We start from the raw sequence: 13199 nt of genomic DNA, 5'->3' as shown, positions 1-13199 counted from the left end.
AAGCACACAATAATTGCTTGAATGAATTCCAGCCACTGTAAGGAAACAATTAGATTTACTGTGTTATTGCGAGAAAAAAACAGTGAGCATTAATTCACTTCTCTGTGTGTGCAAGCACTTGTTTGGTGCTTAAGAGCAACACAAAGTACAACATTGGTCCTCACCCTCCATGGGCTAAAAGTCTAATAGGGATGACAAGATATAACAATATAAGGTCATGTGATTGTGTATGAAATAAAATAACAACAAATCCTAAAAACAAATCTTAAACAGATTTGGAATAACTAAATTAATGAAACACTATTTATTTATTTACACAGTTCAGAGGAGCAAGGTTCAGCTTAGACTATGACCATCAAGGGAAATTTTACTGAAAAACTAATTTGAACAGATCTTTGGAGGATGGTCCAGATTTGGATAGTCAGGGAAAGTCTGGAGAGTATTACAGATTAGAAGAGGTGGTTAAATAAAATGTTCTGAAAATAGAAAACACTGGGCATATATGAGGGATAGGGAATGAACCATTCTGATTACCTGGTAGCACTGGAAAAATATCAGGACTGAGGGTCATTATCCTAGTGTTAATGAAGCTTTCAGGGTAGATAAGATCTCTGAGGGAAAGAGGATAGAAGAAGAGTAAAGAATGGGACAATAAGACTTGGGGAAATACTTAATATTTCATAAATATTAGGAAAATAACAACATAGTCAACAGGATTAAGAAATTGTAATTCCGACATAGAAAAAATCGTGTGCTATCACACATCTGGGTGGGTGAATTTAAGATGGCAGCCGGGGTTGTCAGCACTTGTCAGTTGCTGCCAATAGGTTGAGGGAAATAACTGAAAAGAGGGGATTTGGACCTTAGCAGTTGGAAAGTTTTTGGTGACCTTTGAGTTGAGGTTTTAGGAGAGTAGTGTAAGGCTGAAAAACAAGATTTCAGAGGATTCTGGAATTATGTGAGTGGAAGTGGAGGTAGTGGCACCTTTGAGACTTGACAGTAAAAGGAAACAGAATATAGGTGGTGGTAAAGTTAAGTGAAAGGGTGAAGAAAATCTGTAGGAAGAAGTCGCTGGGGACAACTTGAAATATACTTGAAAGGTCATTAAAGGATCATGGCCCAAGAAGAAATGAATGGGAATAAACTGATTGACAAGTGGACTTATTTTTGAAAGGGGTTTAGGATACTTGTTCCTCTGATGTAGAAGGAAAAGAATATGAATTCAGTCAAGAGAGCAACTCCTATAAAGAAAGAAACTGTAGCATGGAAATTAACAGCAGGGCTTTGAAGTAGACAGATGTGACACTTTGCTCCTTCTTTGTGATACAACCCTGGACAAGTTTCTAACATTCTGAGTCTCAATTTCATCATATAAAATGGAGGTAGTAGTGCCTGTCTTTTAAGGGTTTTTTGAGGAGTAAATGAGGTACTTGTAAGTGGTAATAAATGGTGGCTATTATTATCAGCATGGCAGCATACCTTTTGTTTGTTCCATTCCTTTAGAGTTTATAAAGTTTTCGTAAGTGTTAACTTCATGTGAAATGTCTGCAAGCATTCTGTTAGGCAATAGAAGAAGAGTATAATAATGAGTGAGACAAAGTCATATCCTCAAGGATCTTAGAAGTCTTTTGGGGGAGAAGAAGTGACAAGGATAAAAGTCATAACACAGAGCTTAAGATCAGTTTAGCCCTGTTGTGTAGAACTGAGTTGAGGATAGAATGAAGATAGGAAAACTAATGTAAAGTCTGCTGTTAACTATCCTTGCAAAAGGTAGTGAAGCCTGAACAGGGATGATGCAAGTGAGCAGAGAAGGGAGGTGGTGATGGCACACAGTGGGAAGCAAATCAGAGGAGGAAAACAGGACACTGAGCATTCATCCCCAGGAAACTGGGATAACTGTGGCACCATTTCACTGAAGTTAGAGAAGAGAGAAAGCAGAGTTTTCAGGAAAAGTTGATGAGAGTGGTTCTGGGACCCTTGAATGTGAGATGTTAGAGGAAAGCAGAGATGAGATAACTAGTAGGCAGATGTAGATTTATCCATTCATTCATTTTCTCTACGCATTCAACAGTTATTAAACATCGAGTATTTGTGTCTTTAAAAGCTGTATGCCACTAGAGTCAGAAAAATAATCTCAAAGAGTTGCTGTCCAGTAAAGAGACACATATAAAAAATAATTGTACTGCCCTGCCTGGAGAGGGTCCTCAGAGCCTTTACAGATGAGGTCATATTTGAACTGGGTTTTTTTGTTTGTTTGTTTTAATTTTATGTATGTATGTATGTATGTATGTATTTATTTATTTATTTTTGGCTGTGTTGGGTCTTCATTTCTGTGTGAGGGCTTTCTCTAGTTGCGGCGAGCGCGGGCCACTCTTCATCGCGGTGTGCAGGCCTCTCACTGTCGCGGCCTCTCTTGTTGCGGAGCACAAGCTCCAGATGTGCAGGCTCAGTAGTTGTGGCTCACGGGCCTAGTTGCTCCGTGGCATGTGGGATCTTCCCAGACCAGGGCTCAAACCCGTGTCCCTTGCATTGGCAGGCAGATTCTCAACCACTGCGCCACCAGGGAAGTCCTGAACTGGGTTTTGAAGCGGCAAAGGAAAGAGAACTACCGTTCGTTGACATCTTACTATGTTCCAGGACATTCACTAGGCCTTTTACGTATAACATTTACCTTAATCCTAGGATGTAGAAAATTATGTCATATATGAGGTTACATTGCTAATAAAATTATGGAGTTTGGGACTCTAAAACTAGGTTTGTCTAACTTCAACTAGGGCTCTTTCCACTGCCCCAGAATGCTCCCCATCTTGAAGGATAAAAAGGAGAGAGGAGGATGAGAATTCTAGTTTTAGAGTCAGACTTCATGCCACTCTAAGTACTTGGAATATAGTACTGACGTATCCTAACTAGTCAACAAATGGTAGTTTTAAAACAGTAGGAGAGGGACTTCCCTGGTGGTCCAGTGGTTGGGAATCCGCCTTCCAATGCAGGGGATGCGGGTTTGATCCATGGTCAGGGAACTAAGATCCCACATGCCACGGGGCAACTAAGCCCACGCGCAGCAACTAGAGAGAAGCCTGCGCGCCGCAACGAAGACCCAGAGCAGCCAAAAGAAAAAAAAAGAAAAAAAAACCAGTAGGAGTTTGTTAGGGAGCAAGTAGGTGGGGCATTCCAGGCAGAGGAACTATTTGTTACCAAAAAAGCGGGGGGGTGGCTTCCTTGGTGCGCAGTGGTTAAGAATCCGCCTGCCAATGCAGGGGACACGGGTTCGAGCCCTGGTCTGGGAAGATCCCACATGCCACGGAGCAACAAAGCCTGTGCGCCAGAACTGAGCCTGCACTCTAGAGCCTGCGAGCCACGACTACTGAGCCCGCGTGCCACAACTACTGAAACTCGCATGCCTAGAGCCCGTGCTCCGCAACAGGAGAAGCCACTGCAGTGAGAAGCCCGCGCACTGCACCGAAGAGTAGCCCCCGCTCACCGCAGCTAGAGAAAGCCCACGCGCAGCAATGAAGACCCAGTACAGCCAAAAATAAATAAAATAAAATTAATTTAAAAAAAAAAAAAGGAGGCAAAACATGCCATGTCTGGGAAAAGACAAGTGGATGGCTGGTAGTTGGGAAGTGGTGGGGAGAAGTAAGGCTAAAGCCAAATGTTGGAGGTCTTTATAAAAAGCTCAGGTGAGAGTTTAGGGGTCATATTAGCTCCATGATTTTAACAATTTGATTAAACAATTACAAATAACTAGTTTTTCTAATGAAGTTCACCTAGGAACAGATGGCAGTAGAAGAGCACTGAGTATGCCTGCCTCCACTGAATAGACTGAAAGGAATTCAGGAGGCGAGAAGAGAATGAAGCATCAGGGAATTGAGAAGGGAAAGAGGGACAGGTTCAGAAAAGATAGGTAACAAGTAATCGCTTCTTCTACAAAAACAGATTTTTTAAAGCTGGCCATTGAATGTAATATGAAGACAAGATTTTTGCTTATTTGTTGAAAGAGCTGTTTCATTAAAATGGGGATAGAGTTGAGTGTTGCAGGGAATTAAATAGTAAGAATGAACAAGTGAAAGCAGATACTGACTTATGCAGAAAAGTTTGGAAATAAAAGGATTGTAGTAAAAGGGAAAATAATATCTTTGGTTTTTTTCCCCTTAGCTTCAGTAAGGTGGCTTAGCATGTTTGTAGATAAAATGGAAGAACTTACTAGAGAGAAGGAGAGTAAAGATACAAAGGAGAAATAATTGATAAATTCATAAAGGAATGAGAACAAATGGATGTAGAATGGTAGAAAGGGAGGGGGACCTATCAAAGGAACTTGAGATGCAAAGGAGAGAATTGGGGAGAATTTGGATCCAGTGACGACATTTTTTTTTTTTTTTATAACTTCATTTTATTTTTTAATTTATCTTTGGCTGCATCGGGTCTTCATTGCTGCACGTGGGCTTTCTCTAGTTGCAGCAAGTAGGGGCTACTCTTTGCGGTGCGCAGGCTTCTCATTGCAGTGGGTTCTCTTCTCGCGGAGCGCAGGCTCTAGGCGCGCGGGCTTCAGTAGTTGTGGCTCACGGGCTCTAGAGCACAGGCTCAGCAGTTGTGGCACACGGGCTTAGTTGCTCCATGGCATGTGGGATCTTCCCAGGCCAGGGATCGAACCCACGTACCCCGCATTGGCAGGCGGATTCTTAACCACTGCGCCACCAGGGAAGGCCCGGATCCAGTGACTTCTGGCGTCAGTCCAGTAGGAGAAGACAGGATCATTTGAGGTGGAGAGTTGAGGTTGATTTGGAGTTAGGAGAAAAGGAGAGGATATTTTAAAAAGAAAACAGCAGCTGATATATGATTCACTTTAGTGGATTCCTTTTTTTTCCTTCCTTTATTGATTGATTGAAGTGTGGTTGATGTACAATATATAAGTTACAGGTGTACAATATAGTGATTTCATAATTTTTAAAGGTTATACTCCATTATTCCTCCTGGTGTACAATATATCCTTGTAGCTTATTTTATACATAATGGTTTGTGCCTCACCTTAGTGGATTTCTACGTATATAATTCCTCTAATAAAGGGGGTACAGGGCATAATGGTTTTCTCTAGTGAGCAGCCAAACACTATATAATATAGTGTTTGAATTACTGAAAATTAAGTTTGAATAAAGCTGGACAGAGATGTTAGTATCCTGTTGCACATAACACTGTCTGGTAAAACTATTGTACTACGTACTACTGTATCGTACTCACCTGTTTCTGCGCCCTGAGGTGGCAATATTAAAAGAAAGACAAGGCATCTGGTGACCTTCTGCAACTCTGGGAAACTATTGTCTTTGATATTTAGCCTGAATAAGCAGCCATGTTTATATTTTCATCAGTGCAAGAAAAAAATTAATTTCCATTCCAGTTAGGTCGTTGTCTCTTTTATCTGCGGGCATGCTCTTTTTGGAGGCATTGTGGAAAACAATATTGTATCCTAGTTGAGTAACCTTGGACAAATTACATAGCTTTCTTAATGTTAGTGTAATTCTCTGTAAAAACTTGACATAATTATACCTGATTGGGTTAAGAATTAAATAAAATAGATCAGGCATCTGGTACATAGTAGATAACTCTGTTAAGTTTATTCCTTTCTTTAGCCTATAGTATCTTCTTTAATAACAAAGAAATCCTTTTCACTCAGACCCTTCCTTTGTCCTAGAGGTCTCTTGCTTCTAATTGTTTCATTTTGGTAAAACAGACTTTTTTACTTTCTTTAGCCTCACTCCATTGATGTGCCTCAGACAAGAGTGATTGACTCAGGAAAAATGGAGTATTCCATTTACACTATGCTGCCATCATAGTTGGGGTCAGGGCCAGAGTGACAGAATGGGCCCAGACCCCACAAGGCCGAGCAAAAGAAGGGCCTCTGGACTAAATCAGGATTGTCCAGCCATTTATATTGCCCACCCTGGCCTGTAACTAGCCTCCTGCCATCAGTGTTCCTAGAAAACATCATTTTTCTGATATGCTCTTTGGAGGCAGGGGTGGAGGGTTGTCAGGATTACATCAGAGGTTAACAGCACACTATAAAAGAAAACATTTGGGGGGGTCAAATAAGTTTAGAAAATGCTGTGTAGTGTATCTGCCTCTCAATTCACATATATAGTTAAGTGCTTTGAGAAACAGCACAGTAAAAGAAACCTGTTGTTGAACTATATTCAGCCTAGCATCTCCCAGGCTTATTGGACTAGGGCTCTGTTTTTGAGAAATACCTGTTAATATCCCATGGCTTTTCTGATTCCTGTCTGCCTTTTTCCTTCAAGGTTATATACCTCCCAATCGTGTTGAGACAGGTAAACTCTTGGAATTCATGTTTGCACACAACATTTCACTCTTTATGATCTTACAGGCTGAGCTTCTGTCTGCATGCTGTTCTGACTGATTTGTTCTTTCTTCCCATGTAGCCCAGTGCGTGGAAAGCTAACAGAATGGAACACAAATCAGGATCCCTTTCCTCTAGCCGGGAGTCTGCTTTTACCAGTCCAATCTCTGTTACCAAACCAGTAGTACTGGCTGGTGGTATAGTTTTAAGCTCTCCCAAAGAGGTGAGTGAGAATAAAGCTAAGCAGCCTTTTCTAAAGTTGCCATTTCCCATTTACTTAAACTGAGGTAAGTGTTGTGACATGTACAGCTCTAACTCCATTTCCTTTGTAGTTATGCTTAGCTCAAAGTCATTTTTTTACTGGTGATTCCCATTAGCATCCAAAGATGGGCAGTAGCTGGGTGGGGTCATTGCCCTTTGGTAAACCAGGGTTGGCCTGTGTTTGACTGGCGTTATGCTGGCGTCTGGAGAAAGATCGGAGAGGTGCTATTTAAACCATCTGGTTTTAACTGTAAGAACTCTGCAGAGCTGAAGTCTGTTTAAATGAAAAGGATAGTTTATTTTTGGTAAAAGAGTGATAAATAGGCTACGAGATTCTGGAAAGCAGTACCATGTAGAAGTGGCCTAGAGAATCCCAGTACTTACTCTTTGCTGTCAAGAGCAACCTATTTGTGGTATTTGCCCAGAGCCCCGCCAGCACCACTCCTCCAATTGAGATCAGCTCCTCTCGTCTGACCAAGTTGACCCGCCGAACTACTGACAGGAAGAGCGAGTTCCTGAAGACTCTGAAGGATGACCGGAATGGAGACTTCTCAGAGAGCAGAGACTGTGAGAAGCTGGAGGATGTAAGAGCAAAGGGTTTTTCTGGGGCAACATAAGTGTTTTTCTATGTTATACATGTACTTTTTGTTCTTAAGGGAGAAAGATGTGGTACATTTTTTAAATGACAGAGATTTGTCTGGAGGAGTAACAGTCTGTGATAAAGTGAGTTCAGTTCTTTGTTCAGCATATTTCAAATTAGGGCTCATTTCAATGATAGCTGCCTTGGGACTTAGTGCTCTTAAACAGGGCAGCACTGCCTAAGCCTTGAATTGGAGTTGGTAAATTATAGAAGCTTTTTTAAGGATTATATATATGTGTAATATTATATATATATAAAATATAATAATATATAGTATATTATAATGTAATATAAATATAGTATATATTTATATATATATTTATATATATGTGTGTGTGTATATATATATATTAATATTTATTTATTTATTTTGGCTGCTCCAGGTCTTAGTTGTGGTATGCAAACTCTTAGTTGCAGCATGCAGACTTCTTAGTTGCGGCATGCATGCAGGATCTAGTTCCCTGACCGGGGATTGAACCCGGGCCCCCTGCATTGGGAGCACGGAGTCTTACCCATGGGACCACCAGGGAAGTCCCTTTAAGGATTATATTTAATTCTAATATAAGAAAATCTGACGAACAGAACCGTAAAACAAGAGGGTTTCTTTTTGGTATCCTGCAACAGGAAGGTTAGAGTTCCCTGTCCAAGAGGGTAATGGCAGCTCATTCGTATTATCAGGAAACTTGTAAGTTTTGGTCGCCTTGGAACTAGGGTAGTTGTGCTCCCGTCCACATTCTAGTTAGGGAAAGGACAGAGCCAAAAACCTGAAAAGGGATGTCTGTCCCTTTTTTAAATGCTTTCTTAAAAGCCACCCCTGCAATTTCCACTTACATTTTATTGGCCAACTGTCAAATAGCCACTCCTAGCTGCAAGGGAGCCTAGGAAAGTGAACTTTTTAAAAGCTGAGCGCATTGGTTCCTTAGTCCAAATCAGTAAAGAAGAATAGAAAATTGATATTGCATAGGCATCTAGTAGCTTCTGCCACAGTTGACATAACCTGAAGTTAAGATGGTAGCCAGTTAGTATTCTTTGGAAATCTTATTAGCAAGTTCTCATTTTTAAGTGGGAAAAAACTATTGGCTGAGATCCTCTTCTAGAAAGCATTTTCCTGGGTTCTGACTTCTTAATCTCTTAGATTGCTTATCTTGCCCCAAAGGAGTATTAAACCAAATATGTCCTTCCTTTCCTTATTGCAGTCAGAGGACAACAGCACACCTGAACCAAAAGAAAATGGAGAGGAAAGCTGTCATCAGAATGGTCTTGCTCTCCCCGTAGAAGACGAAGGGGAGGTCCTCTCTCACTCTTTGGAAGCAGAGCACAGGTAAGTGAGGATCAGATCACAAGGCATGCTGTGTATGGCCTACAAGGAGTTTCAACATACTTAAGACATTTCAGAGTCCAGTACAGAGAGAAGTGCCCCCAGCACCACACCTTGTTCTCTCTGTGTGCCGCAGGTTGGCCTGTTGCCCACCGGGTATTCCTTTACAGACTCAGCTAGCGTTTTCACACCCTCCTCTCCAAGGCTTTCTTGTAGTTTAGTTTCAGGCTCAGTTTAAGGCTCCGAGTGGAAGGGGTGGGGTGGGGTGAGACCTGTTTCCTGGTGCTGTTGTGGTGGCCCCTTGGCCCCTCCTGGCCCAAGTGAGCAGTTACCACAAGACCCCTTTAAGGGGCCTTGGGATTCATGAGGCCTGAAGGTAATGGAGCTTGTTCTTTAAATGAGGGCCTTGAACACAGAGCCAGCCAAGCTGTGTGGGCAACTGGATGGCAGATGGGGCCTGCCAAGTACCTTCCTGAAAAGGGGCTCCTGTCCAGAGGAACTTTAAAAGGGGTCAACAAGATCACAAGGTTATGGAGTCCACAATGCCATGAAATTAAAAGAGAACTTAGGTACATGTGGCTATGTGCTAATTTGCTCACAGGAGACAAAGTGAGATTTCTTCTGTTTCGTCTGTGGGATAGTTTGACTCTATACTGCTACTTCTACCGTCCCTTCTCTATAGCTCTTATGCTCTCCAAAGAGCAACTACGGAGATCCTCCATCTAATTCCAAGCACCTAAGTAGTCATAATTAAAGCTTATCCCACTGGGAAGAAAAGAAAAACCCAAGTTTCTTCTCTAACATCTAAGTGGGTACCATTGCCCCTGGGCTGGGAAGTTGTGGACTTCTCACTTAACGCTTAAAGGTATATTTTCTTTGCCTGACCTGCCTCCACCAGGTTATTGAAAGCGATGGGATGGCAGGAGTATCCTGAAAATGATGAGAATTGCCTTCCCCTCACAGAGGATGAGCTCAAAGAGTTCCACATGAAGACAGAGGAGGTATGTCATAAACTTTTGCTGGAGACCAGTTAATGACTAGGAGAGAAAGGAGTTAGGACAATCATTGCCCTTAGGAAGCCCCAGTTTAGGGTGTGAGGAAGACCTTGAAAAAGAAAAGTTACTTAATAAGTTGCCGTTGTAGAAATATGGAGGAGCATCTCATTCTGCCCAGGCCAGTGGTGGACACAAAAACCAGGTCAGTAGTTAGCAGATTTCAGAAAGCAGTATGTTATTTCATCCTGGAAGCTCTAACTCCTTATCAGAACCACAAGGCTGTATTCCCAAGGTTATGGGCTGAGCCCTTGGTCTGTGGCTAAGCAGGCTAACCCTCTGCTTCCAGCGCTGTGGTTTACCTCTGGTACTCCAGCCAGAGCCAAGAAGCCAAATAGCCTATCTGAATTTCTTCAACAGATGCCTGGATTCTTTCTCTGAGTAAAACACTGCCAGGTCTCCACAACCTTCATGAAACTTACGTTCTGGTGGTATATATTTAAAGCATAAATAACAATGGTGTTAAAATCCTATAAAGAAAAGTATAGGTTGACATAAAGACTTTGCTACTCAGAACTCTGTTCCCCTGTCATTGCCATCACCTGAGAACTTGTCGAAATAGGAAATCTCAAACTGTACCCCAGACATATTGAATCAGTGTGCATTTTGAAGAGATCCTTAGGTGATTTCATTGGCACATTACAGTTTGAAAAGCACTGCTGTAAGAAATCTTCAGTCTCTTAGAAGGGTCCCCCTTTACATTCTGCCTAGAATTGAATTGAGGCCTGGCCTTTCCCAGGTCCCATGGGCCAGTGTAGTTACTGATAGTTGTCTTTTTCTTTCTTTCCCATGCCAACCACAGCTGAGAAGAAATGGCTTTGGGAAGAATGGCTTCTTGCAGAGCCGAAGTTCTAGCCTATTCTCCCCTTGGAGAAACACTTACAAAGCAGAGTTTGAGGACTCAGACACGGAAACAAGTAGCAGTGAAACATCTGATGACGATGCCTGGAAGTAGGCATATAAATGCTTACTGTTAAATCTGACCCAGTAAACTCAGCTTGTGTGTTTAGGGGTTATACAGAAGAAATCGTTCTTTTCCTTTTCCTTTTCTTATGTTGTTGTTGAATACTTCATGCACAAGGGAAATAATCATATCCCAAAGAGAGAGCGAGCGATTGGCTTGTTAAGCTTTTGTTGTTGTTCTTCCCTGTTATCTGCTTAATAGAACTTCGTGTGGTGGGAAAGATTTTTAAAACACACACACATACACACAGTGTATATGGGGCGATGCACAGGTGGAAGCTGGCAGGGCAGAGAGGAGGAGACACTGGTCTGCAGCAGCAGCTTCTACTACCAGCCCTTGGGGCACTCACCCCTGTGCTCAAGCAATCATTGTCAATGACAAAGTGACTATTGAAGTTATAATTGTATTAAATTAATGCTAATAATTTGGATATTTTATTTTATTTCTGGCTGCTCGGGTAACATTAGCCCTTAACCCAGCATATATGGTTTTTTCACTTTTTTTTTTTTTTCTTTCTGGGTACAGCTGTAAAATATTTGGATATAGGAAATGTTGTGTTATTCTTGCAGCCTTGATATTCAGGGTGGATTGTAAAATATACATTTTTGTGAGATTTCAAAGATTAAGATTATTTTGATAACATTATTTACAGATTTAAAAGATGTGGTTATCACAAGTCTGTTGAGGGGGAAAACTACTGCATAAAATAACTAACTTGGAATAAATATTTTGCATCAGTTTGGATTGTCTTGTGTAAGAAGTATATTTTCTTTAAAATTAGATGAGTGGATTCTTTTTTAGGGGAAATACTACTTTTAGAGGTCTGAGGGAAAAAAAAAAATCTGAATTCAGACACACCTGTTTCTCCTTTTAGCAGATATGTTTTTGATGCAGAAAAACCTGCGCAATAAACTACCAGTAATAAAATCAGAAACCCAGGTTTCCTTTCTGAAACTGTTTTTCAGTGCCCATGTATTTACCAGTGTTCCTACTTTAAGGAAGTCTGTGCCTCAATTTTTCTGCTAAATAAGAACATAGCGTGTCCCGGGCATTGTGCAAGGCCCTGGGAATGCAAGGAGCATCCAGCTCAGTAGGGTTACATAAAAAATGGAACCTTAGGCCAAGATCTGATGGACAATTAGAAGTTAAACTAAACAACAGATAACTGACACTGGCACTCTTCGGCCAGCCCTACAGCACATGGTCCCTAGTGGATATAGAGGCCCGAGATCATGCTGTAATGGGAGACAAGCAAAGGAGTAACAGGCCTGAACACTTGTTAGAAGGGTGAAACTAACTTGTAGTGTAGGCTCCAGAAGGGGTAGAGACTAGAGGTAGAGAAACCAGCATGATAATTGCTAGATTCTGAAGGCTAGGAAGGCAGAGACCTTATGTGCCATAACGTACTGTAGTCTCTCCTGCTAGTAGTATAAGCAGTCCACATGTGAACTGTGGAAATGGTGGTTGAGATAGAACAGAAAGAACTATATCATATTTCATTGAGTATATCTATTTTAAGACACTTTATGTACTAATAAGAAAACTTGACAGTTATGACACTCCATTAATTGTGAATCCTGATTTTAGTGTTAAAATATGAAAAAATGCATCATAGGATCAATGAAATACTATAAAATGAACTATAAACTGGAAATGAGAAGTAGGTTGACATAGAGATATCCTGTATGTTTGGTCTTCAGCTTGCCACTTAGTAGCTTTCTCAGAACAAATTTCTAAAAATGTACCTCTTTTCCACTTGGAATTGAGCTGGACAATTGAGATTACATACTTTGAAACACTTTGTAACCTGCTGCTAGTCATAGCTTGGCCTTAACATACCTGGGAGCGGGGGCACCACTACCTGCCTTGTTTAGAAACATGGGGCTAGGTCAGAGCTCCTGCGTCTGTTGGATTCATATATTTGGGGGGGGTGGCAGGGAAATCTGGTCAGCAGGAATGGGGCCTGTGTGGCCGCTGGCTAGTCCTGAGTGAAGAGCTACCTTTCTGTATTTGATTCCCTCTTCTGATTCATTGTGTTTTCCCAGAACTTTCATTCCTTCGGCTGTGTTGATTATCTTGGGGGGGGGCGGCAGGGCGGTGCCTAGGGGCAGGAACTAGGAGTTAGGGAGCCTTGGTGTGACTTGGTTATGCAAAAGATGTTACTTCCAGAGAGGCACCGTGCAAGGAAAAGCTTTTAGTCTACGGGAAAGACATGGTTTCCAGGCAGAATGCCTCCTCTCTCAGGTATTCCTTGGAATGGAGAATGACACTAACTTGGGTTACGTCCAGTTGGGCAAAACTAGAACGAACAAGATGACACCTCCCTGCCAGAGGCTATTAAATAACCAAGACGGAGTATGTGATATGGGCTCAGCTAGTTTAGGAGGCAGCTCTTTGCTCCCCTTTATTAATATAGGCAAGAAAACCAAGGTGTGGTGTTAGAGACTTGCCCATACTCATGCAATGAGGTGGAACAGATTTCATGACATCTTTTTCAAGCCAGGGGCTCCTCCCTAAGGTGACCAAGCCTTCCCGCTCACTCTCCAGACCTGCCCAGACCTGAGGTTGTTGCCCAGGGAGCTTTAGCTCCTCCCCAAACATAAACTTGACCCGGT

The 13199-nt window shown here is 41.8% G+C and overlaps 1 protein-coding gene across 6 annotated transcripts in view; it reads left to right on the top strand.

Moving 5' to 3' along the window:
• GPBP1L1 (GC-rich promoter binding protein 1 like 1) overlaps positions 1–11323 on the top strand; it is a 57184-nt gene extending 45861 nt beyond the window's left edge. For all 6 annotated transcript variants that reach the window (XM_059921676.1, XM_059921685.1, XM_059921660.1 and 3 more), the window contains exons 8-12: positions 6432–6572; positions 7036–7194; positions 8447–8571; positions 9467–9569; positions 10423–11323. In XM_059921676.1, the coding sequence (XP_059777659.1) occupies positions 6432–6572; positions 7036–7194; positions 8447–8571; positions 9467–9569; positions 10423–10575 (681 nt within the window). In that variant the 3' untranslated portion in view covers positions 10576–11323. The remainder of the gene's footprint in view (positions 1–6431; positions 6573–7035; positions 7195–8446; positions 8572–9466; positions 9570–10422) is intronic.
• Positions 11324–13199: the final 1876 nt, after the last annotated feature.

Source organism: Balaenoptera ricei, chromosome 1 (assembly GCF_028023285.1).
Source record: "Balaenoptera ricei isolate mBalRic1 chromosome 1, mBalRic1.hap2, whole genome shotgun sequence".
Taxonomy (NCBI): Eukaryota; Metazoa; Chordata; class Mammalia; order Artiodactyla; family Balaenopteridae; genus Balaenoptera; species Balaenoptera ricei.
Note: the sequence above shows the minus strand (reverse complement) of the source record. Positions and strands in the feature narration are given on the sequence as shown.